The following is a 26,313-nucleotide window of genomic DNA, read 5'->3' on the forward strand; positions in this document are numbered from 1 at the left end:
TCATCTCACACTTGAGCTCTGTGTGAACCCCCCAATACCTCCTCACCCCACACCTGGGCTCTGCGTGACCCCCAATCCCTCCTCACCCCATACCTGGGCTCTGCGTGACCCCCAATCCCTCCTCACCCCATACCTGGGCTCTGCATGACCCCCAATCCCTCCTCACCCCACACCTGCGCTCTGGGTGACCCCCAATCTCTCCTCACCCCACACCTGCGCTCTGCGTGACCCCCAATCCCACCTCACCCCACACCTGGGCTCTGTGTGACCCAATCCTTCCTCACCCCACACCTGGGCTCTGTGTGACCCCCAATCCCTCCTCACCCCACACCTGGGCTCTGTGTGACCCCCAATCCTGCCTCACCACACACCTGGGCTCTGTGTGACCCCCAATCCCTCCTCACCCCACACCTGGGCACTGCGTGACCCCCAATCCTGCCTCACCACACACCTGGGCTCTGTGTGACCCCCAATCCCTCCTCACCCCACACCTGGGCTCTGTGTGACCCCAATCCCTCCTCACCCCATACCTGGGCTCTGCGTGACCCCCAATCCCTCCTCACCCCATACCTGGGCTCTGCGTGACCCCCAATCCCTCCTCACCACACACCTGGGCTCTGTGTGACCCCCAATCCCTCCTCACCCCACACCTGGGCTCTGCGTGACCCCCAATCCCTCCTCACCCCACACCTGGGCTCTGCGTGACCCCCAATCTCTCCTCACCCCACACCTGGGCTCTGCGTGACCCCCAATCCCTCCTCATCTCACACTTGAGCTCTGTGTGAACCCCCCAATACCTCCTCACCCCACACCTGGGCTCTGCGTGACCCCCAATCCCTCCTCACCCCATACCTGCGCTCTGCGTGACCCCCAATCGCTCCTCACCCCACACCTGGGCTCTGTGTGACCCCAATCCTTCCTCACCCCACACCTGCGCTCTGCGTGACCCCTAATCCCTCCTCACCCCACACCTGAGCTCTGTGTGACCCCCAATCCCTCCTCACCCCACACCTGGGCTCTGCGTGACTCCCAATCCCGCCTCACCCCACACCTGAGCTCTGCGTGACCCCCAATCCCTCCTCACCCCACAGCTGGGCTCTGCGTGACCCCCAATCCCTCCTCACCCCACACCTGGGCTCTGCGTGACCCCCAATCCCTCCTCACCCCACACCTGAGCTCTGCGTGACCCCCAATCCTTCCTCACCCCATACCTGGGCTCTGTGTGACCCCAATCCTTCCTCACCCCACACCTGAGCTCTGCGTGACCCCCAATCCCTCCTCACTTCACTCTTGGGCTCTCAGTGACCCCCAATCCTTCTTTTTTGTCTTTGTTTTGTTTTGCTTCTCACTTTTGTGCGGCCCCCGACCAATATTTCTGTGGGTCAGCAGCCCCTGATCCAAAAAAGGTTCCCCACCCCTGCTTTAGAAGCTACATGTATTAAGCATAACAAAAAGAACACTAAGGGATGATTCCATCATAGCCTGTAAATACCTTTCTGGGGACCAATTATGTCATAACTGGCTTTTCAACTGAGCAGATAAAAGTCTAACACGATCCAATGGCTGGAAGCTGAAGCCAGATCAATTCACACTGGAAATAAGATGTAAAATGCGCAGTGGTGAGAATTTTTGGAATTGCCTTGAAACATCTTCCACTCAGCTCCCAAAGAACTCAGACACTACACTGGCACCCTTTTCCGGAAATGCTTAAAACGGACCCGTTATAAGCATTTTCGGAAAAAGCGCGTCTACATTGGCAGGATGCTTTTCCGGAAAAGCACTTTTTCCGGAAAAGCGTCCATGGCCAATGTAGACGCGCTTTTCCGCAAAAAAGCCCCGATCGCCATCTTCGCGATCGGGGCTTTTTTGCAGAAAAGAAATCTGGGCTGTCTACACTGGTCCTTTTCTGGAACAGTTTTCCGGAAAAGGACTTTTGCCCGAACGGGAGCAGCATAGTTTTTCTGGAAAAGCACTGATGATTTTACATTAGATCGTCAGTGCTTTTCCGGAAATTCAAGGGGCCAATGTAGACAGCTGGCAAGTTATTCCAGAAAAGCAGCTGATTTTCCGGAATAAGTGGCCAGTGTAGACACAGCCTCAGTCTCTAGTTGAGTCATGCAACTTCCTTTATTGGGCATACAGTGAAGCAGTGCTGAGTTGACCAGACTCAAATGGAGGGGGTAGGTATGGGATATGGGATACACCTCTCACCCAGGGTTACACAGAAAACTCCTTCCTTTAGATACATTTACATACCACCTTACATTCGCGATGCATTGCACAAGTGTGCATTCCTAGACAACATGCAGCGTATATAGTGAAAAGTGTCAAATATATACAGCCTGTGCGGGCCCCCAGGAAAGGTGGGAGGGGTCAGCAAGGTGGGAAGGGGTGGGGCCTCAAGTGGAAGGGAAGCTAGTCCTCAGTGCCTCCCCCCAGACCTAACAGCTGCCTGGAGCGTGCAACACAGCACTCCGGCGGCAATTTAAAAGGCCCAGGTCGCCACAGTAGCAGTGGCAGCAGCTGGGAGTCGCACGCTCCTTTGAATCACTGGATCCTGAGACAACGGTGTCCTTTGCCCCCCGGATTGGCAGGCCTGAATATAGATATACACAAGGATTCTACATCATTCAAATCCTAGAAGAAATCCAAAAAGGAGCCACAATTGGTTGTGTTGGGGTTTTTTAGGTGGCCGTCGGCTTTAAAAGCAACTCAGCATCATTAAAATCAAATCAAATCGTAAATATGAAGAGTAATGCCCAGACTCTAAAATCTTATTCAAAAGTGCCATCCAAATTCTGGGGGGGAAGGGGTTTGAACATTTTATCTATCTATATCTATACATTTTAGAGTGCATCCACTATTTGATCTGAGGAAGTGGGTCTGGCCCATGAAAGCTCATCACCTAATAAACCATCTTGTGAGTCTTTAAAGTGCTACATAGTCCTGCCTTTTGTTTCAGCTACAGCAGACTAACACGGCTGGATCTCTATCACTATTCCACCTGTCTGTGCATCTGATTGTCCAAGAACTCCCCAATGGTAAGAGCGAGGGCCACCAAATTTGGTTTGCCGCTTCGTCTTCCTCTAACTTAAGCCCTGGGGAGGGTTTGGTTGTGCCTGGAAAAGGGGGCGTGCTGGGAATGGGACTGTTTTCCCTACCACGGAAAGGGAGGGGGCAGACAGTGGAGGGATGTGAAAGGGAGGGGGCACAGGGAGGAGGAACACGATGCTGAGAGTGGCCACTGGAGGGGGGGGGCGGGCAGCTGCATCTCGCCTGGTTCCAGACTGGGTAAGGACTCTCCCTGCCCCAAATGTGGAGCCTGTCCCCCTGCAGGGAGAGCCTTCAGACCGTGGGGAGAGGTGCAAGAGGGGGGCAGCCCCCAGAGCCTAGCCCCTCCCCAGACAGCCTGCAGGCCATAGGAGGGGCGCTGCTTGGGGGGGGGGGGCAGCTAGAGGGGAAGACTCCCAGATCCAGTCCTCACCCCGACATCCTGCAGGCTGCGGGGCAGCTGGAAAGGGGAACAGCCCCTGAAGCCTGCCTGCAGGACAGCGTGTGTGTGGGATCTGCAGGAAGAGGGGGCAGCCCCCTGAGCCTTGCCCCCACCCCAGACAGCCTGCAGGCCAGGGGGGGGGGGCACTGGGGGCCAAAGGCAGCCCACAGAGCCTTGCCCCCACCCCAGACAGCCTGCAGGCTGGGGGGGGGGGACTGGAGGCCACAGGCAGCCCACAGAGCCTTGCCCCCACCCCAGACAGCCTGCAGGCCGCAGAAGGGTTCTTGAAGGGCGGGACCAGCCCACGGAGCACCCCCCCACACACACAACAGCCTGCACAACAGGGTGGCCATTGCTCCAGGCCGTTGTCCCCGCAAACAGACTGCAACCCAGGGGTTGGAAGCAGGTGGAGGCTGGTGTTGGCCCACGGGGCCCCAGCCCCAACAGTCACCCAACAAGCACCCAGACCCGGTTCCCCACCTCCCAGGGGGAGCTGGCCTCTGGGGAGGGCACCCCTGGCCCCTCAGGAGGAGAATCATAGAATACTAGGACTGGAAGGGACCTCGAGAGGTCATCGAGTCCAGCCCCCAAGCATGGCCACAGCCCAGTGGGAAGAACCGTCGCTGGAAGAGGGAGAGGTAGATACGCTGGAGGGCAGAGATAAGGTCCAGAGTGACCTAGACACATTGGAGGGTTGGGCCACAAGAAATCTGCTGAGGTTCAACAAGGACAAGTGTAGAGTCCTGCCCTTGGGATGGAAGAATCCCAAGTATTGTTACAGGCTGGGGACCGGCTGGCTAAGTAGCAGTTCTGCAGAAAAGGACCTGGGGTTACAGTGGATGAGAAGCTGGGTAGGAGTCAACAGTGCGCCCTGGTAGCCAAGAAGGGGAATGGCATGTTAGGATGCATTAGGAGGAGCATTTCCAGCAGATCCAGAGAAGTCATTATTCCCCTTTATTTGGCTCTGGTGAGGCCACATCTGGAGTGTTGTGTCCAGTTCTGGGCCCCCCACAACAGAAAGGATGTGGACACATTGGAGAGGGCCCAGCGGAGGGCGACCAAAATGATGAGGGAGCTGGAGCACATGACCTAGGAGGAGAGGCTGAGGGATTTGGGTTTGTTTAGTCTGCAGAAGAGAAGAGTGAGGGGGGATTTGATAGCAGCCTTCAACTTCCTGAAGGGAGGTTCCAAAGAGGATGGAGAGAGGCTGTTCTCAGTAGTGACGGATGGCAGAACAAGGAGCAATGGTCTCAAGTTGCAGTGGGGGAGGTCTAGGTTGGATATTAGGAAAAACTATTTCACTAGGCAGGTGGGGAAGCCCTGGGATGAGTTCCCTAGGAAGGGGGTGGAATCTCCATCCCTAGAGGTTTTTAAGACTCGGCTTGACAAAGCTCTGGCCGAGATTATTTATTTCACATATTTTTACCCTGCCTCTCTATTTAAAATATTCGAGGTGGCTTACAAAAATGTTTAAAACACAATACAAATATATATAAACATTTACAAATACGAGACCCCAGAGGGACATAAAACCTGCTAAAAACGTCTCCAGGGGAGGAACGAACACACACACACACACACACTCCAGAGGAGGAACAAACAAACAAACACACACACACACACACACACACACACACACACACACACACACACTCACACACACAACACACACACACACACACACACACACACACACACACACTCCAGGGGAGAAACGAACACACACACATACACTCCAGAGGAGGAACGAACACACACACACACACACACACACACACTCCAGAGGAGGAACAAACACACACACACACACACACACACACACACACACACACTCCAGGGGAGAAACGAACACACACACACACACACTCCAGGGGAGAAACGAACACACACACACACACACACACACACACTCCAGGAGAGGAATGAACACACACACACACACACACACACACACACACACACACACTCCAGAGGAGGAACAAACACACAAACACACACACACACACTCCAGGGGAGGAACAAACACACACACATACACGCCAGAGGAGGAACGAACACACACACACACACACATACTCCAGGGGAGGAACGAACGAACACACACACACACACACACACTCTCCAGGGGAGGAACGAACACACACACACACACACACACACACACACACTAATAAAAAAAGTTGAGGGTGCAATCCATCCCCTCATCCAGGTCATTTAGTTGAGGTTGGTCCTGCCTTGGGCAGGGGCCTGGATTCGATCATCTCCTGAGGTCTCTTCCATCCCTAGGATTCTGTGATTCTATAACCCCTGCTCTGAGTCCTGCACCTTCAATCTGCCTTGACTTCTGCACCCCCACCTCCTTCCCCCAAAGCCTCCCCACTTCCTTCCTCCTGCCCCTGAGCCCCCCCCACACACCTTCCAACCCTCTGCCCTAACCCACCCATTCCCTGCCTCTCCTTACCCCCAAACTCTCACTCTACCCTTCGTTTACCTTCCTTTTTTTAAAAAAATGCAATCACTGAGATAAAGCATGTACGTTTTTCATTTGTTTAAAAAAATTTACTTCAGTGAAAGACCCGAGCAACATCTGCTAGTAAACGACTTAAATGACTGCTTCTTAGAGTAGCTGGTTCTGGAACCCACAAGGGGAGAGGCACTTCTTGACTTAGTCCTAATTGGAACACAGGATCTGGTCCAAGAGGTAAATATAGCTGGACCGCTTGGAAACAGTGACCATAATGTAATAAAATTTAACATCCTTGTGGTAGGAAAAACATCTCAGCAGCCCAACTCTGCAGCATTTAATTTCAGAAAGGGGAACTATACAAAAACGAGGAGGATGGTTAGACAGAAATTAAAAGGTACAGTGTCAAAAGTAAAATCCCTACAAGCTGCCTGGAAACTTTTCAAAGACACCATAATACAGGCCCAACTTAAATGTATGCCCCAAATTAAGAAACACAGGAAGAGAACCAAAAAAACTGCCACCGTGGTTTAACCACAAAGTAAAAGAAGCGGTGAGAGATAAAAAGGCATATTTTAAAAAGGGGAAGTCAAATCCTATTGAGGAAAATAGAAAGGAGCATAAACTCTGACAAATTAAGTGTAAAAAATATAGTAAGAAAAGCCAAAAAGCCGTTTGAAGAACAGCTAGCCAAAAACTTAAAAAGTAATACCAAAATGTTTTTAAGTACATCAGAAGCAGGAAGCTGGCTAAACCATCACTGTGGCTCTTGGATGCTCGAGATGCTAAAGGAGCGCTCAAAGATGAAAAAGTCATTGTGGAGAAACTAAATGAATTCTTTGCTTTAGTCTGTACAGCTATGGGTGTTAGGGAAATCCTCAAACCTGAGCCATTCTTTTTAGATGACAAATCTGAGGAATTGTCCCAGATTGAGGTGTCATTAGAGGAGGTTTTGGAACAAATTGATAAACTAAATAGTAACAAGTCACCGGGACCAGCTGGCATTCGCCCAAGAGTTCTGAAAGAACTCAAATGTGAAATTGCAGAACTATTAACTGTGGTTTGTAACCTATCCTTTAAATCAGCTTCTGTACCTAAGGACTGGAGTAGAGTTAATGTGACACCAATATTTTAAAAAGGCTTTAGAGGTGATTTTGGCAATTACAGACCGGTAAGTCTAACATCAGTACCTAGCAAATTAGTTGAAACTATAATAAAGAATATAATTCTCAGAGACATAGATGAGCATAATTTGTTGGGGGTAAAGTCAACATGGTTTCTGTAAAGGGAAATCGTGCCTTACCAATCTACTAGAATTTGGTGAAATATAATTAAGAACCATTAAAATAACTTTTTAAACAAAAAATGTATACTTTAAAATATAGAGCTAAAACATAAAACTGCCAAGGCAAGGAGGGGATGAAGCGTACACACATCCACCCACCTCTACTTGATAAAATTGGCACAAAACCTAAACTGTTTAAAATTAGTATGACACTCTACAAGCAAGCTGACATAAATATGCTATAAAAACATAACGAAGCATTTTTCAACAAAAGTAGTGGGGACATTAAGCGAGAAAATAACCCTCATTTAAAAAGCTTTTTTATAAGATACATAATGTTGGCATGGCTTTTTAAAAAGTATAAAACTAAGTCAATGTGTTCTAATTGCTAACATTCAAAAGACATGCTGTACAAAGTCAAAGCAGCCTTAGGTAAAATGAAGTAAAAAACCTTGCCTGCTTTTGTCACCATAGAATGTTAAAGTTTTAGTACAATGAAAGTGGTAAAAATTGTTTTTTTAAAAAAACCTTAATAAGGCTCCGATGCCATAATGCAACAGATGAGGTCCAAAAAAAGTTTCTTTCTCCTGAGCAAATACTTTTGTTAAAAAAAAAAATGTGTAAAAAAACCCAACCAGACTTGTTCTTCTGTTTGCATTTGGGAAACTCTTACAGGTGCAGATGTAACGCCTTAAGGTGTGTCTAGACTACAGGGTTTTTTAGAAAAAAGTGGCCTTTTTTTTTAAAACTTCCCCTGCGTCTAGACTGCTGCGGTGTTCGTTCGAAAGTAAATTGAAAGAACACAGCAGTTCTTTTGACGGTGGAAAACCTTGTTTTATGAGGAAGAATGCCTTTTTTCAAAAGTGCTCTTTCGAAAAAAGGCACTATGTAATGCAAACTGTGCTTTTTTGAAAGAGAGCATCCCGACTGCCTGGGTGCTCTCTTTCGAAAAAGCGGCTTGCTTTCTCAAAAGTACTGATTGTAGTCTAGATGCCCTTTTTCGAAAGAGGCTTTTTCGAAAGTATCTTTCAAAAAAGCCTCTTTCGAAAGAGGCTTGCAGTCTAGACATAGCCTGACAGATCAAGTTGCTAGCATGAAGGTTCGCTTTGGGAAAAAAAGGCTACAGTCTTCACAGCAGAGTTCAAACACTGAAATGTTAGTATTAACACTGCCCGCGCCGGTAATAGCAAATATCGTGTGGTGGCTAAAAAGGACCGCTTCCGGCATAGACTCGGGAAATGTTATTTTGATTGACCTGTGTTCTGTGTTACACCTCTGGCAATAAATGGAAATGACACACACGCAGATACACCAGTTTTTAATGCAATTAAAATGAAAGCAAAGTTAAGACTACAAAAATATGCTTTAAAGACAAAGCAAGTTTATACTGTGGCATTAGACCTTGATGGGTGATACCGGATGAGGTAAACAGGCACCTCCTAGTTAGTTCTTTAAGCCTAGCATTAATGGTAGTTCAGATAACTACAGCTACTGTAGTCTTAAAAATGTGTGGCCAGGGATGCTGAGGTGGGGCAGAGAGGAGCAGCTGATCTGGGGCTTGATTTAAAAGGGCCCAGGATTCTGGCTACTACCAGAGCCCCAGACCCTTAAAATTTTTGCCAGAGCCCTGCGGGATGGGACACAACCCAGGCAGCGTTGAAGGGTTGGTTGGGGGAGGCTAGCCCACAGCCCCACACTTTATGCCTGAGGTCAGGGCCAGCCTGAGCCATTTTGGTGCACTGGGGCGCAGATTGCGTAACTTATTTCGAGCTAAGGACGCTATGTAGATGCTCCCTAAAGGTTTTATTTGGCATGACTGCACCCAATTCTACTGCCATAACAGGGATTTATGACTGAATCAAGCATTTTAACACTTTAAAGGGTAACTTTTAAAAATGCCTTTCAACATTTTTACAATTTTGTACTGTTCAATTTTTTACTCTGCCGTGTTAATTTGTGCAAAAGCTTTTTGATTGTTTTTGACTGTTTTTATTTACTTACCTATTTTTTTCAAAAAATAACACATTTGGTAGCCGTTTTTAAACCCTCTGCTTTAAGCTTGTTTTGTACAGGGCATGCACTTATTTTCTTAACTTTGTATACTTGGCCTGCACAGCTGTGCTTCCTAAATACAGTTTCTGACGTGTTGCTGCTTTCTCCCTTGGATTTAAGACAATAGATAACATACTTGTTTGAATAATTTTTTTACCTGGGATTGCTTGGGTCCTTAACTCAATTAAGTTTTTTTAAGTAAAAGGAAAATGTACATGCTTTATTGAAATGATTGTAGTTTTCAAAAATACAGTGTTATTTTTACGAAGTTAATTTTTATATTAGATTTTTTTTAAAAAGGGTTTGTTAAAAAAATTCCTTTTAAATTGTGTTAGTAATTTTTTTAAAACGGGAATTCCATTTAAATGAATATTTTTTCTTCAACCTTATAAACTCCTATCACTTGCTATGTTTTTAACAAAAAAGGGCTATTGTCAATTTCATTGCCAATAACATTTTCTTCTAGTTTTCAAATCTTAAGTATTGATTTAGCTGGACCAAAAGTGAGCAATACTCCAAATTCCTCCATTGTATCTCTTTGCTGAAAGGTTAATTGCAAAGCCATCCTATGGCAGGTTCATCCTATTTTTCTGGCTCATCTTGGTTCAGTCTCTTTCAACATTCGCAAAGTTATGTCAGTTGTGAGGACTGTACGTGGTTTGGTGATTCTGTCTCTTTTCTGTTTGGTTTGAGAAGCAATCCCATTCCAGGCACATCCTATTTCCCTGTCACAACCAAACCCTGACCTTGCTTTGAGTTATGACAAGGGGAAATTGTACACCGAATTTGGTGCTTCTAGTTCTTACCAGATAGGAGTTCTTCATCAAACAGACAGACAGACTCTCTAAAATATACAATAGATTATAGGGTAACATAACATGCGTATACACACTGTATTAGATGTGTTTTGCATCATTTACTGATGTACACAAGCATATTAATGAGGTTGAATTTGTCGTTTTTAAATGAGTCCTTGCAGTGTGTAAGACCAGTCTCCTATAAGAGGTGCAGTCATCTAGACAGATTGAGAACCACAGAACTACACCTTCTGGGCTCCCAATGAAGGGATCCGACGTGAGTCATTGCACGACATGTTGGAGTAGCCTTCAAAACCTCTTCTACGTAGAATCATAGAATCATAGAGCTGGAAGAGACCTCAGGAGGTCATCAAGTCCAGCCCCCTGCTCTAGGCAGGACCAATCCCAACTAAATCAACCCAGTCAGGGCTTTGTCAACCGAAGACTTAAAAACCTCTAGGGATGGAGATCCATCACCTCCCTAGGGAACCCATCCCAGTGCTTCACCACCCACCTAGTGAAATAGTTTTTCCTAATATCTAATCTAGACCTCCCCCGCTGCAACTTGAGACCATTGCTCCTTGTTCTGCCGTCGGTCACTACTGTGAACAGCCTCTCTCCAGCCTCTTTGGAACCTCCCTTCAGGAAGTTGAAGGCTGCTATCAAATCCCCCCTCACTCTTCGCTTCTGCAGACTAAACAAGCCCAAATCCCTCAGCCTCTTCTCATAGATCATGTGCTCCAGCCCCCTAATCATTTTGGTCGCCCTCCGCTGGACACACTCCAATGCGTCCACATCCTCTCTATAGTGGACGGCCCAGAACTGGACACAATACTCCAGATGTGGCCTCACCAGAGCTGAATAAAAGAGAATAATCACTTCTCTGGATCTGCTGGAAATGCTCCTCCTAATGCACCCTAATATGCCATTTGCCTTCTTGGCTACAAGGGCACACTCTTGACTCATATCCAACTTCTCATCCACTGTAACCCCCAGGTCCTGTTCTGCAGAAATGTGACTTAGCCATTCGGTCCCCAGCCTGTAACAATGCTTGGGATTCTTCCGTGCCAGGTGCAGGACTCTACACTTGTCCTTGTTGGACCTCATCAGATTTCTTTTGGCCCAATCCTCTAATCTGTCCAGGTCACTCTGGAAACCATCCCTGCCCTCCAGTGTATCTACTTCTCCCCCTAGCTTAGTGTCATCAGCAAACTTGCTGAGGGTGCAATCCAGCCCCTCATCCAGGTCATTAATAAAGATGTGGAACAACACTGGTCCAAGAACCGTTCGTTGGGGCACTCTTCTAGAAACCAACCCCCAACCAGCCATCAAGGCATTGATCACAACTTGATTCCCCAAGGACTCAGTTCAACTCCAGTCGCATCACTCTTGATTTCTTTATTTGGCATACAGCAAAGCTACAGAGTCAGAGGTGGGTGTACCAGGTATCCCAAGTTACAAGTGTACATATCCTTACACATCGGATGGCGTTCTCGGTACTTTGCATTCCGTTCTAGGACTGGCTTGGTTACTTTGCAAAGACCGAACCCTGTGCGGCATGCCCAGTCCATACTCGCTTTCCTCTTTACCCTTCCGACTTTTCCTGTCCTTTTTTGTCTTATTCTTAGAGAAAGGTTCTCTGGGTGTTCTCCCTCTTATCATAACTAGCTCAAACGTTGTCTTCAGCTTAAATGGCTGTGCTGCAGCCCTGTAGCGCTTTAATGAAGACAGTCTATGCTGACGGGAGAGAGAGCTCTTCCATTGGTGTGGTTAGTAGAGATGTAAAATCCCACCCAGTCAGTTAACCATTAGGCTGATCTAATGTTTAACCAGCTAACTGACTAAGCAGGACCCAACTGGGGAACCGCACCGAGAAGCCCCTAGACCGCGGGGCTCTCTTCCCCAGTCCTGCACTAGGGTCGTTCTGTGTGCTCCCAGCTCCCAACCCCCACAGGGCAGCCTCCATTGGTTCCTGGATAATTGGAACCAATAAGCATTACCCATGTAGTGGGTGCTTACTGGTTTACTTTTCACATCCCTAGTGGTTAGTCCACTTCTGTGAGAGGCGGTAGCTGTGTCAGCAGGAGAAACTTTCCTGCGGATATAATGCTGCCTACGTCAATGCTTAGGCTGGTATATATACCTCACTCAGGGGTGTGAATTATTCACACCTCAGAACAACCTACGTATACCACAGCTATTGTGTTGAGCAGTGATGGGCAACTAAGGCAAGTGAGCGAGCTGCACGAGCATCCCTTCTTCATCTCAGTGGGCTGCAAGATGGTCACTACCAAGACGATCTCTCATGGGCCTTTGCGGTGCTGGTAAGTCATCCCCACAGATCTGGACATCATGATAACGCAATGACTTTCAGCACTCACCTACAAAAACAAAGGCCAAGTCTACACTAGACCCAGAAGGTCGGGTTAATGTGTGCAGCTCCAACTACGTAAAATTACCTAAAGCCAAACGTGGCACCATCTATACAGAGGGAGGCCAACAGGAGCAAACGGGATTACCGGTGCCCTCAGCATTCGATTTAGCGGGTCTTAACTAGACCTGCTACATCAAACACCAGAAGATCGATTTCCCATGCCACAGGTGGAGACATGGTCAAAGTTCCCTAAATAAGAGTACGTCCATTAGGTGAGTTGGGAGGAGATACGCGGAGGCAGGTGAGGGAATGAGCTGGAGGGAGACGAGATGTAACAAGATGGGAGGCCAGGTGGGACGGGATCTGAGAGCTGATTTTATTTCCAGTTGTTTTTTTAAGATACCCCAAAAGGGAAAATTGTGGGAGGCAGAGATCCCCTTCTCTCCTTATTTTGTCCACCAGTTGAGCCCTAATCTCCGTCACACCAGTTTTGGTTTATTCATTTCCGTCTCCACATCCCATCTATCAGTGGGGGGCAGAAACATCCCCAATGGGTCACATGAGGGGCAGCAGGGACCCCCACATCCCTAGGTAGGGAGGATTCAAAGCCCCACTAAAAAAGGCAACCCCCATGAATCACAGCACGTATGAGAAGAATTTGATGCTGATGGGCATCGCCACCTCTATTTTCCTCCTGCTTCTGTCATTCCCCCACTCCTGCCCTCCTTCCCAGTTTCCCACCCCTTCTTCCCCCCATGTCTCTCTCTCCCCCTCCCATCATCCCCTTCTCCCCACCCTGTAGCCCTGAGCCACCAAACATCTTCATCCAACACCCCTGGTCCACTAGGGGGTGCTGCATCAGCCCATGACCTGGTGTAATGTTCCCAGGTCAGTTTCAATCTTGCTGCAGGGCTGTAACGCCTCGCACGAATCAAGCCGTGTTGGGTCTGCTTTCCCCATCCTGCGCCACCCCAAAATTCCCCTCCCAGCAAGCATTTGCATGTCTAATTTCTTCGCCTCCTCCCCCCCCAAAAAATACCAACCCTGACCCATGCATCTGATGAAACAGGTTTTTGCCAACAAAAGCTTCTGCCCAAACAAATCTGTTCATCTTTAAGGTGCCACGGGAGCTGTCGTTTTTTACGGATACGGACTCACACGGCTCCCCCTCCGAAATGCCTCTCCTCCAGTAACGTTCTCTCTTCTCAGGGCATGGAAGAAAGTGCGGATCCCACACCGGGTCAAAGCCCTGACTGCAACCGCTCCCGCATGCCAGCTTTCCCTCGCGTGTGGACTTTGTGGTGTTTAATCAGGTGCGAATTCTGGCTGAAGCCTCTTCCGCAGAGGAGGCATTTATAGGGTCTTTCCCCTGTGTGGATCCTCCGGTGGGTAATGAGGTTTGAGCTGAGGTTGAAGCTTTTCCCGCAGTCGAGGCATTTATAAGGTCTCTCTCCCGTGTGGGTTCGCTGGTGTCGAATGCAGGTGGAGCTGTCACTAAACCCTTTCCCGCATTCCGGGCATTTGTAGGGTTTCTGTCCCGAATGGATTCTCCGGTGCTTAATCAGGGCGGAGTTATCGCTGAACATTTTCCCGCACTCCGGGCATTTGCAGTTTTTTTCCCCCGTGTGGATTTTCTGGTGCGTGGTCAGGTTGGAGCTCTGAATGAAACTCTTCCCGCACTTGGGGCACTTGTGGGGTTTGTCCCCTGTGTGGATCCGCTGGTGCACGATGAGGCTCGAGCTCCGGTTGAAGCTTTTCCCGCAGTCGAGGCATTTGTAGGGCCTCTCGCCCGTGTGCGTGCGCTGGTGCAGAATCAGGTTGGAGCTCTGGTTGAAGCTTTTCCCACACTCTAGGCATTTGTAGGGCTTCTCTCCCGGGTCGGGGGTCAGATAGCGACCAAGTTGTTTGCTCTTGTTGACTCTTTTCTTGCATTCGGGGCCTGTTTGTTTTTTCCCTCTGGGCACTGAGGGTTCCAAGATGTCCTTTCCACCTCCACTAGAATTCATGGATGGACTCCCTTTCATCCCTGGCTGCTTTCCCTGCTGCCTTTCAGACCCGTGCGGATTCTCAGAGGGTTTCCCCTGCTCGAGACTGGATGTAAGGTCTTCTTTGGAGCCTCTGGATGATACCCCACAAAGTTCTGGGTCCTTACAGCCTACTGGCCGTGGATTTTCTTCCACCTCCTCACTTACTATCTTGTCACCCACTGGAATAAAGAGAGAACCCAGACAGAAATCATCCCTTCTGCCAGGATAAAAGAAAGGGGTGTAGCAGAGAGGAAAGACACAGCACAATAACTATGGGGGAGACTAAGAAAGTGGAAAACACCTATGTGTAAATTTCCCTTCTCTACAGTGTGAAAGGAGCAGGGGGACTCTCTCTGGCCAATGCTCTCTCTGGTCTTATCTCTATTTTTTTGGCGGAAGAGGATATGCAAATGGCACACTCATTTGCATATCTTCTTCCGATTCTTTTTGCGGAAGAGGTTTTGCCGATAAAAAGCCCCGTTTAGATGGGGCCATTTGTCAGAAAAAAAGCCCTTTTTTACAAGTTCCTGTAAACCTCGATTTTTGAAAAATAAGGGATCTTGCAAAAGAGGTTTTTTTTCCCGACAAATGGCTCCGCCTTCCGCAAAAAGAATCGGAAGGAAATATGCAAATGAGCGTGCCATTTGCATATCCTCTTCCTCAAACCCCCCAACACCCCCCCCAAAAAACGTAGCGTAGACATAGCCTGAGTCCCCTCCCGGGCAGAAGCCGACAGCGGTGCGGGGAAACAAGTTATTTCCTCCGTGGGAGTTTCCAGGATCCGATGCCTGGAGGTGGGGAGAGGGAGGGACATGCTGAGCCAGACACAACTCTGGTGTTAAAGCTCCTGCCTATTTCGAAACCTGCCGAGCCCAGAGCCCTCCCTGCGGCGGGAGCTCGTCCCAGGAAGGTAGGGGAACTGAGATGCCACGTGTGTCTGTGCGTGAGAAGGGAAACGTGCTGCTTCTACTTAAACAAAGCAGACATCAATTGTCAATTATGTGTTAAGTGGCGATGGGTCTGTTAGCATCAGGAAGGTATCTTTGCACAGATGTGACCCATTGGTGTTGTACCAGGGGAATGAAAACTGAGGCAGTAATGGTTCATGACAATTGCGCATTTGTTCCTAGCACCATTGAATGTGTTATGTCTGGTCTCTCCCCCGTAGGGCCTTTCCCTGGGATGTAACTGTCTGGGTAGTTATCTTTATGATGGCCTTCTTCTGATGGGCTAAGCAGGGGGGAAGAGAGAGCGCCGGGTAACCATGAAGGTTACCTTTGGCATAGGTGTTTGTGTGCCTGTTCCAGACTTGAATTTTAGAATAGGGGTTCTTAACAGAATATCATAGCCTGCCTCAGAAATTTTTACCCTACACCTGAGAATCTCACACGGGATCGAGGGACTGTGGGACCCATTCCTGTCCAGGCCACCTGAGCAGGGAAGAACCTGACCCGTGTCGGACACGCAGACCTCACGGCTCCTAATCCCCGAGGGGCCAGGACGCCCTTACCCAGCGAGGTCACCTCCTCGTCGTTCTCCTGCATGACGTCCCTGTAGAGGGCTCTCTGAGCGGGGCCCAGCAGCGCCCCCTGCCCCTGGGTGAAATACACAGCCACCTCCTCGAAGGTCACCAGCCCTGAAACAACAAGAGTCCCCCGCTCAGCCCTTGCCACGATCCCACTGCTCAGGTGGCAGAAGGACTGATCAAATGAAAGCTCTCGAGCAGCAAAATCCCTGCCCTGGATCAGAGCAGGTAGGAAGCATCTGGGTGGGGATGAAGAAAGAACTTCTTGTCCCTTCCAGCCAATGGAGGAGGGCAGGGGCTTTCTCCTTTATCACATAACATACAGAGATCTATCTATCTCAGAGCTGGAAGGGACCTTGAGAGGTCATCAAATCCAGTCCCCTGCCCTCACAGCAGGACCAAGCACCATTCCTGACAGATTTGCTCCAGATCCCTAAGTGGCCCCCTCAAGAATTGAACTCACAGCCCTGGGTTTAGCAGGCTAATGCTCAAACCACTGAACTACCCCACCACAGTGGTACAGCCTGCAGGGTCTGGAGACAGGAATCCCAAATCCCAGCAGCTGGGGGCGAGGGATTGGGGCCTCTCCCCCAAGCCTCACTGCTGGGTTCCCCCTTCATCTTCCAGAGCATCCCCTGGCTAGTAGGTTCCGGCTCCACCAGGAGTTGGGTCCTTTTTCCCCAGCCCTGTTCCAGAAAGAGAATTTCTCTCCCCCGCAAGGAGCTGGTTCTGAAAATTAGGCCCCAGGCAGGACGCATCCCAGGTGGTGTGTCACAACCTGCCCCCTTCCCTTCCTCCTCCAGTGTGTGCCCCACCCTAGTACGCATCCACCGGCCGCTCCCAGAGAGTCCTCTGCCAGCGCTGGGTCGGCTGCCCCTGGGGATGGGGAAGAGGGAGGGACTGGCAGTGAAACCAGCTCAGGGCTTGGAAGTGGTTCTTCCCCTTTCCCTTCATCATTCCTGCTGTGTACGCCTCCCCTGTACTGCAGGCAGGGAGGCAGGGTTGACCCTTCTCCTCATACCTCAGCGACAGCCCTCTCCACCTGCCCCGGCTCACCCCTCCAGCACCCCTGCACCTAGGGGGCGTGCAGAAGATCAAAGGCCACACAAACAGTGGCATGACTGCTTAGACTAGTGTGTGGTCGCACGCGTGGCCCTTCTTCATCTTAGTAGGCCACAGGATTCTCGTAACCAAGACGGAATCCTGGGACAGGGTAGTTTTGCTACCCGCGCTCGTGCACCTAGAATTTGCAGGGAGGTGCCGACCGAACTGGAGCAGCACTGTGGATGGATGCAGATGGAGTGCACTGCTCTCGCAGTCAATGCTGTGTGCAATCAGCACGCCCCTCCCTTCACATGCATGTCACTTTAGTAACACTGCTAGGAAAAAAACCCGGCATGGATGGAAATCAGTGGAATCTGGCCACCCTGTACATGGGCAACAGTGAACAAAATGCCTCGAGGGCCACACACAGAACCCCAATGGGCCACAGGGTTGCCCACCACTTGCTTAGCCTCTCCTCTTGTCCATGTATTAGGGCAACTTTATTCCTGAGCCATCCCAGCCAGTTATTTCCAGCTCCAGGAGGAGCGGGGGGCAGAGTTAAGGTGAATTGTGTTCAAAACTGACATCACAAGGGATTACATCCCCTACATCCCCAGGCTCAGATTTCTTCTGCCAAGTTTTACATCTGGAAACGTTATACTGTGCTACCGCTACACACTGCTCCCTCATTCCAAGGGTCCTCTCCCCAGAAGCGCAGTCCTTGCTGATAAATAGGGCAGTTGTTCTTTGTAAGCCCAGTGCAGAGAAATCCAGTCACCGCAGCTCCACTCTGGACTTAAGAACCTAAGTAGGACCATGCAGGGTCAGAGCAATGGTCCATCTACCCCACTGTCCTATCTTCTGATAGTAGCCAATGCCAGCTGCTTCAGAGGGAATGAACAAAACAGGGAAATCCTTGAATGATCCATTCCCTGTTGTCTATTTGTAGTTTTGGCAAGAGATTTAGGGACATCTGGACCATGGGTTTACATTCCTGAACATCTTGGCTAATAGCCACTGATGGAGGTATCCTTCAGGAACTTATTTAATTCCTTTTTGAACCCCTTTATAGTTCTGGCCTTCACGACATCCTCCAGCAAGGAGTTCTGCAGGTCGACGGTGTGACGAAATACTTCCTTTTGTTTTGTTTTAAAACCCTGCTGCCTATTCACTTCATTGGGTGATCCTAGTTCTTGTGTCACGCGAAGGGGGTAAACAAGAATTCCTTATTCACTTTCTCCACCGCAGTCTTGACTGTATAGACTTCATTCATACCCTTTCTCTCCTTAGCTCTTTTCCAAGCTAAGCAGCCCCAGGATTTTTCGTCACTCCCCATATGGAAGCTGTTCCATACCACTACTTTTTTTTTTTTTTTTGGCTGCTCTTCGCTGTACTCTTTCCAACGCTAATGTATCTTTTTTGAGATGTGGTGACCAGAACTGCAAACAGGATTAAAGCCGTGGGCGTACCATGGTTTTATAGACATTTTCCATCTTGTTACCTATCCATTTTCTAACGGTGCCTCACTTCCTGTTAGCTTTTTTGATGGCCACTGCCCAGTCAACAGATGTTTCCAGAGAACAAACCACAAAGTCTCTTTCTGAATGGAAACAGCTAATCTGGGAGCCCATCTTTGCCTCTGTCTAGTAGCAATTATGCTCCCAAAGTGCATTACTTTGCATTTATCAGCGTTGAATTCCAGCTGACATTTTGTAGCCCAGTCACCCTGTTTGGTGAGGTCCCTTTGTAACTCTTGGCAGTCAGTCCTGGATTATTCCCTTTATTTGGCACATAGAATCATATAGAATGATAGAACACTAGAACTGGAAGGGACCTCGAAAGGTCATTGAGTCTAGTCCCCTGCCCTCACGGCAGGACCAAGCACCGTCTAGATCATCCCTGAGAGATGTCTATCTAACCTGCTCTTAAATATCTCCAGGGATGGAGATTCCACAACCTCCCTAGGCAATTTATTCCAATGTTAAACCACCCTGACAGGTAGGAAGTTTTTCCTAATGTCCAACCTAAACTTCCCTTGCTGCAATTTAAGCCCATTGCTTCTTGTCCTATCCTCAAAGGCCAAGGAGAACAATTATTGTCCCTCTTCCCTGTGACACCCTTTTAGATACAGTGGGTCCTCGCTATACTTTCCAAAAAACTTTCCAAAAAACTTGGACTTATAGCGAAACAACAAAGCAAGGAATTTTTTTCCTATGGCTAACTTTCATTTAAGCAAACTGGGGGGAGTGTTTTGCACAACTTATAGCGAGGAACAAGCAGACTAACAGGGGGAGGAATAGCTCAGTGGTTTGAGCATTGACCTACTAAACCCAGGGTTGTGAGTTCAATCCTTGTGGAGGCCATTTGGGGCAAAAATTCATCAGTGATGGGACTTGGTCCTGCTGTGAAGGCAGGGGGCTGGACACAATGACCTTTGGTCCCTTCCAGTTCTAGGAGATAGGCAATCTCCATTAATTTTTTTTTTTTAAATAACGCATCAGTTCCTACAAACATCGACAACTTTAGTGTGGAACGGATGTATACCAGGGCAACTTATAGCAGGGACCCTCTGTACTGGAAAACCGCTGTCATGTCCGCTCTCAGTCTTCTCCTTTCCAAACTAAACAAGCCCAGTTCCTTCAGCCTTGCCTGGTAGCTCTTGTTTTCTAGACCATTAATCTTTTTTTTTTTTCATCTGGAGTATTGCATCCAATTATGAGCCCCCCACTACAGAAAGGACATGGGCGCACTGGAGAGAGCCAAGTGGAGAGCAACCAAAATGATGAGGGGACTGGAACACGTGACCTATGAGAAAAGGCTGAGGGATTTGGGCTTGTTTAGTCTGCAGAAGAGAAGAGTGAGGGGGGATTTGAGAGCAGCCTTCAACTTCCTGAAGGGAGGTTCCAAAGAGGATGGAGAGAGGCTGTTCTCAGTGGTGGCGGATGGCAGAATGAGGAGCAATGGTCTCAAGTTACAGCGGGGGAGGTCTAGGTTGGATATTAGGAAAAATTGTTTCATTGGAAGGGTGGTGAAGCACTGGGACGGGTTCTCTAGGGAGGGGGTGGAATCTCCATCCCTAGAGGTTTTCAAGTCTTGGCTTAACAAAGCCCTGGCTGGGATGATTTCATTGGGGTTGGTCCTGCTTTGGGCAGGGGGTTGAACTTGATGACTTTCTGAGGTGTCTTCCAATTTTAGGATTCTAAGACCGACTATCCTGCATTATCTGAAAACTTTGCCACCTCACTGTTTGCCCCTTTTTCCAGATCATTTATGAATATGTTGAACAGCACCGGTTCCATTACAGACCCTTAGGGGACTACACCATTTACCTCTCTCCATTCTGAAAACTGACTTTTTATTCTTGCCCTTTCTTTCCTGTCTTTTTTAACTGCTGGTTGAACCTCTCTAGTCCGGAATTCTGGTCCAGCAACCTCCATGGTCTGGCATGATGAGAGTTAGCCGGATGTCCACTTATCGTGGGTGTGGCCAAGTTTCCTGTGATCTCATGAAGTTGGTTTACAGCCAGCAGGCCTGGCTCTCAGTTGTTCTGTGCTGTGATTTAGCTCTAATTTGCCCCTAAATGTCTTAGAATCATAGAATCACAGAACACTAGAACTGGAAGGGACCTTGAGAGGTCATCGAATCCGGTCCCCTGCCTTCCCGGCGGGACCAAGCACCAACCTTAAACTTCCCTTGCTGCAATTTAAGCCCATTGTCTTCTAAGAACCCAGCAAGCTGGGCAGAGGATGGGACTCGATGACCTCTCGAGGTCCCTTCCAGTCCTAATATTCTACGAGGGTATGTCTACACTACAGCGTTATTTCGAAATAAGCTATTTCAAAATAGTTCATTTGATATAGCTTATTTCGAAATAACGCGTCTACACACAAAATGCATTTAGAAATAGCGTTTTCCTATTTTGAAATAGCACGTCCATACTGAGTGGACGCTGAATCGCATTTAAGGCTGATTGGAATCAGTTCCGGCAGGGCATCAGGTCAGAAGTTGCCTTGTGGCCAGGACAGCCAGCAGGGCACCCTGGGAAGGGCTGGAGGCTCCCTATTTCGAAATAAGCGTCTACACAGCACTTATTTCGAAATAGCAATTTCAAAATTGGCACTCTTCCTCGTGGAATGAGGTTTACCAATTTCGAAAGAAGCCCTTCGCTATTGCGAATTAATTTCAAAATAACGGAATGGCTGCGTAGACACTAGGAAAATTATTTCGAAATAACTTTGCTGTGCAGACATACCCTGATTCTATGAAAACCTCCTTTAATCACACCTCAGTCTGGGACAGTGCCTCCGACAGTAACAAGAATGGCTCAGGTTTGAGAGTCTCCCTCACATCCTCTGCCATGCAGACTGATGCAAAGAATTCATTTCGCTTCGCCCGACAGCCTTGTCTTTTTTTTTTTTAAATGCAACTCTATCATCCAATTGTTTGGGAGGCTTCTGCTTGTGATGTATTTAAAAAACTTTTCCCCTTTGCTTTTGGTGCCTTGTGCTAGTCGCTCGTTATATTCTTTTTTTGGCCTGCCTAATTATCTTTTTTTTACTGTTGGCTTGCCAGAGTTTGTGCTATTTTCCTCGGTAAGATTTGACTTCCAATTTTCCAAGGATGCCTTTCTGCCTCTAACCACCTCATTGAGTTTGTCATTTAGCCACGGTGGCATATATATATTCTTGGGTCCTTTTACTTTCTTTTTTTTTTAATTTGAGACATACGTTTAATCTGAGCCTGTTGCAGTGGTTTTAAAAAGTTTCCATACCTCATGCGAGCAATTCGCTCGTGTGACTGTTCCCTTTAATTTCCGTTGAGTTTGCTTCCTCATTTTTGGGGCAGTTCCTCTTTCCGAATGAAACGCTGCTGCCGTGGGCTACTTTGGAATTTCCCTCCCCAAAGGATGATTAAATGTAATTAAACTATGGCCACTGTTGCTGGGAAGCTCAGTTAGATCCACTTCTTGGCTCCTATGCAGTGTGCCATTTAGGACTCAAGTGAAAATTGCTTTTCCCCTTGTGGATTCCAGGACTAGCTACTCCCATAAAACCAGAGTGAATGGAATCTAGAAATTTTATCCCTGTGTGCTGCCCTGAGGGGACGTGTACCCAGTCAATGTGGGGATAGCTGAAATCCCCCATTATTCACGAGGCTTCTATTTTTGGAGCCTCTTTGAGCACCGTCATCATCCTGCTCCGGTGGTCGGTCGCATTTTCCTGGTGCTATAACCTTTTTATTCAAGCCCTGACTCTCTAGTCACAGAGACAGAAATTGGCTAACAAACTCTTAGGCTACATCCACACTACACGATTATTTTGGAATAAGCTATTGCAGAAGAAATACTCCAAAACAGCTTAATCCGAAATAGCACATCTACACTACAGGGAAGTCTGGAAATTAGTCCGAGGCAGGCTCCTCCAATGTAGACGCGCTACCTCGATTTAGAGCCCCAGGGAGCACTGGCGAGTCATTACTTTGAAGGGCTTGGGGGAGGAGCTATTTCAAAAGAGCAGCAGTGGAGTGTCCACATTACTACGATTCCGAAACAGCTGTTTCGGAAGAGGCATTATTCCTCATGGAATGAGGTGTATGGAAGTCGGAATAAGCTGCCCATTATTTCGAAAACAGTAAGGGTGTGTCTACACAGCAGCGTTATTTCGGAAGATCTAGCGGTCACCAAATTAAATTAATAGGGAGCAGGTTTAAAAGAAACAAGAGGAAATTTTTCATGCTGCCTACAGTCAACCTGTGGAACTCCTTGCCAGAGGATGTTATGAAGACCAAGATTTTAACAGCATTCAAAAAAGAGCTAGATATGTTCATGAAGGAGAGGTCCATCTATGGCTACTAGCCAGGATGGGGAAGAATGGTTTCCTTAGCTTCTGTTTGTCAGAGGCTGGAAACGAGCGACAGGGGAAGGATTCCCTGTTCTGTTCATTCCTTCTGGGGCACCCGGCATGGGCTACTGTGGGCAGACAGGACACTGGGCTAGATGGACCTTTGGTCTGACCCAGTGTGGCTGTTCTTATGTTCTGGTTCAGCACCAGTCAGACCCTGAGGGCAACTAGAGAGGTTCAACCTGTAAGTCCACATTGGCGTTTGCTGCTTCTGAAGGAACTCAAAGCCAGTTCCTACAAATAGTGACATCCCCCCCGCAAAAAAAAAGTACTGTGTGTTACTATACATTGTTCAAGCCAAATTCCTCCCCACCCCACCAACAACCCCACCACACACACACACACACACACACCCCCTCTGCAGGAGCATTACACACACACACACACACACACACACGCAGGAACATTACACACACACACACACATCCTCTGCAGGAACATTACACCCTCCCCCCCTGCAGGAACATTACACACACCCTCTGCAGGAACATTACACACACACCCCTCCCCATGCAGGAGCATTACACACACACACACACACACACACACACCCCTCCCCATGCAGGAGCATTACACACACACACACACACCCCTCTGCAGGAGCATTACACACACACACACACACACCCCTCTGCAGGAGCATTACACACACACACACCCCCCCCCCTCTGCAGGAGCATTACACACACACACACACCCCTCTGCAGGAGCATTACACACACACACACACACACACACACCCCTGCAGGAGCATTACACACACACACACACACACACACCCCTCTGCAGGAGCATTACACACACACACACACACACCCCTCTGCAGGAGCATTACACACACACACACACACACACACACACACACACACCCCTCTGCAGGAGCATTATACACACACACACACCCTCTCTCTCTCTCTCTGCGGGAGCATTTCCCCGGATCCCTGGCAGGCAGGGGATGGGTCAGTCTCTCTTACCTTGGCTCCAAATGGGGCAGCCCCCAGGAAGCAGGGGCTGCTCAGTGTGTGTGTGGGGGAGTCTCTCTTGCTGGGGAGGGGCGCTCAGCTCTTTTTTTTCTCCGGGGGGGGGGGGCGGAAGGTCGGGTGGACCCTGGGCAGGCCGAGATCTCTGAGCTGGGGTGGGGGAGTCTCTGGGCTCCCCAGCCGGGCCCCGGGGACTCCAGCCGCCGAGGCGCGGGGGGAGAATCTTGCCGCGGGACAATGCGGGCAGCGAGCGTTCACACGGCAGCGAGCCGGAGTCACACTGGAGCGAGGGCCAGTCACTTCCTGCTGCTGGAGCTGTGTGTGACCCCCCCGGCACCGCCCCCCTAGCTCCTTCTGGGTCCTAGCAAGAGACCTATTGCGTGGCAGCCCCAGATCCCTGCCTGGGGGCGGCACAGCCGCCCCCCCCCCCCGTCGGCGTGTCCTGGGGTGGATCAGCTGGGAGGGGGGGGGCGGTGAAACTAACCAGAGTTGGGGAGGTTTAAAGGGGGGGGAGAGAGCTGGCCCTGTGGGGCGAGGAAAATGTGCTTGCTGCTAGGGGTGTGAATGGCAAACTCTAGCGCCCCTCTCCCCCCCCCCCCCCAGCCACTTGAAAGACAGAGAGATGTGACAATCTCCCCAGAATTAATGAAAGTCTCAAACAGGCCCTAAAAGGGCTCCAAGATCCGGGCTTGTTTAGTCTGGAGAAGAGAAGAGAAGAGAAGAGAAGAGAAGAGAGGGGGCACTGGAGCCGTTTTCAAGTATCTAAAAGGGTGTGACCAGGAGGAGGGAGAAAAATTGTTCTCTGTGGCCTCTGAGGACAGGACAAGAAGCAATGGGCTTAAACTGCAGCAAGGGAGGTCTAGGTTGGACATGAGGCAGAACATCCTGTCTGTTAGGGTGGAGAAACACTGAAAGGCTGTGTCTAGACTGGCAAGTTTTCCCGCAAAATCATCAGTGCTTTTCCGGAAAAACTTGCCAGCTTTTTACACTGGCCGCTTGAATGTCTGGAAAAGCACCGACGATCTCCTGTAAAATCATCAGTGCTTTTGCGGAAAAGCATCCTGCCAATCTAGACGTGCTTTTCCAAAAATGCTTTTAATGGAAAACGTTTCTGTTAAAAGCATTTTCGGAAATTCATGCCAGTGTAGACGTAGCCGAATAGATTGCTTGGACCAAGAACGGTGCTTGGCCCTTGCCTAGGGAGGTGGTGGAATCTCCATCCCTGGAGATATTTAGGAGCAGGTTGGACAGACACCTGTCCGGGACGGTCTATTCTAGATGGTGCTTGGACTTGTCACGAGGGCAGGGTTCCGGACTCGATAACGTCTCGAGTCCCTTCCGGTTCTAGAATTCTAGGAGGTCACGAGGAAGCGGCCCTCAGGCAGAAAGGGCGGGGCCAGAGTCGCTGGTCCTCTGAGCTGTCTAGATACAGTGACCAGGTTTTCGGAACCAAAAATAAGGACACCTTGACCACACCCCCTGAGACCATTAGCCACGCCTCTTACCCCTTAGTCCCCACCCATCTGGCAAAGGAAGTCCCACCCGCAAGCAAGTATTTCCAGGGTCAAGAAGAAGACATGACCGGAAGTAAAGGGTATCATGTGACCCCTCTAAGAACCCTTCCCACCATCCTCTACCTGTAGCAGTGGTCCCCAAACTTTTGGGGCTGCTGGGTGCCCAGGGTCAGGGTCGCACACATATGGGACTGGCAACATACACACCCCGCACGCCCGGGGCCGGCACTGTGCACACACCGCACACCCAGGGTAGTGGCCGCCCATGCGCCATGCGCCTGGGGGCGGGGCCACCCATGTGCTGCACACCCGGGGGCGGGGCTAGCCCTGATCACTTGGCGGGCGCATATAAATGCCCCAGCAGGCGCCATGGTGCCCACAGGCACCACATTAGGGACCACTGACCTATAGGGATGGATTTGGGCCCCACAGAAGCCCCCCATACAACTATACTGCAATTGCACTAAGAAAGGGTCCAGATCTAGGGTCCCAGGACAGTGCAGTGCTAGGAATCCAGCCTTAATTCAAGATGAGAGCCAGGATCTAAGACTTATTACTTTGCAGTGTAGATGCAGCCCCATTTGACTCAGCCCTCTCTCTTTATGCATTCTGAATATCTGCGTGCATTGCTTATTTTCCCCTCTAGGTATCCCCTATTTATACAAAATCATCTGCTGCCCTTTTCCTGCCTAACCAATGGAATTACGCAGATCTGAGCTTTCCCCCTCTGCTTTCTCTCAGGCTATGGCTAGACTACATTCCTCTTTCGAAAGAGGAATGTAAATGAGGCAAATCAAAAGTGCAAATGAAGCGCGGATTTAAATATCCCGCACTTCATTTGCATATTTGCATCCGAGT

General features: G+C 49.2%; 1 protein-coding gene across 1 annotated transcript; it reads right to left on the minus strand.

The window, feature by feature from the left end:
* Nucleotides 1-9,623: 9,623 nt before the first annotated feature.
* On the minus strand, nucleotides 9,624-24,057 carry LOC102463880 (uncharacterized). The gene is made up of 3 exons (XM_089770868.1): nucleotides 23,936-24,057; nucleotides 16,003-16,128; nucleotides 9,624-14,671 (listed from the first exon to the last, which is right to left on the minus strand). Exons 2-3 carry the CDS (start codon nucleotides 16,034-16,036, stop codon nucleotides 13,707-13,709), a joined length of 999 nt encoding a protein of 332 aa, XP_089626994.1. The 5' UTR covers nucleotides 16,037-16,128; nucleotides 23,936-24,057; the 3' UTR covers nucleotides 9,624-13,706.
* Between the last annotated feature and the right edge of the window lie 2,256 nt (nucleotides 24,058-26,313).

The sequence above is a fragment of the Pelodiscus sinensis genome, chromosome 19, assembly GCF_052426305.1.
Source record: "Pelodiscus sinensis isolate ZL-2025 chromosome 19, ASM5242630v1, whole genome shotgun sequence".
Classification (NCBI taxonomy): Eukaryota; Metazoa; Chordata; order Testudines; family Trionychidae; genus Pelodiscus; species Pelodiscus sinensis.

Coding starts and splice junctions, on each gene's coding strand:
- LOC102463880 (XM_089770868.1), bottom strand. CDS start 16,036: ATGCAGGAGAACGACGAGGAGGTGACCTCGCTGG. Junction 14,672..16,002: donor CGAGGAGGTGACCTCGCTGG/GTAAGGGCGTCC, acceptor TCTTTATTCCAG/TGGGTGACAAGATAGTAAGT.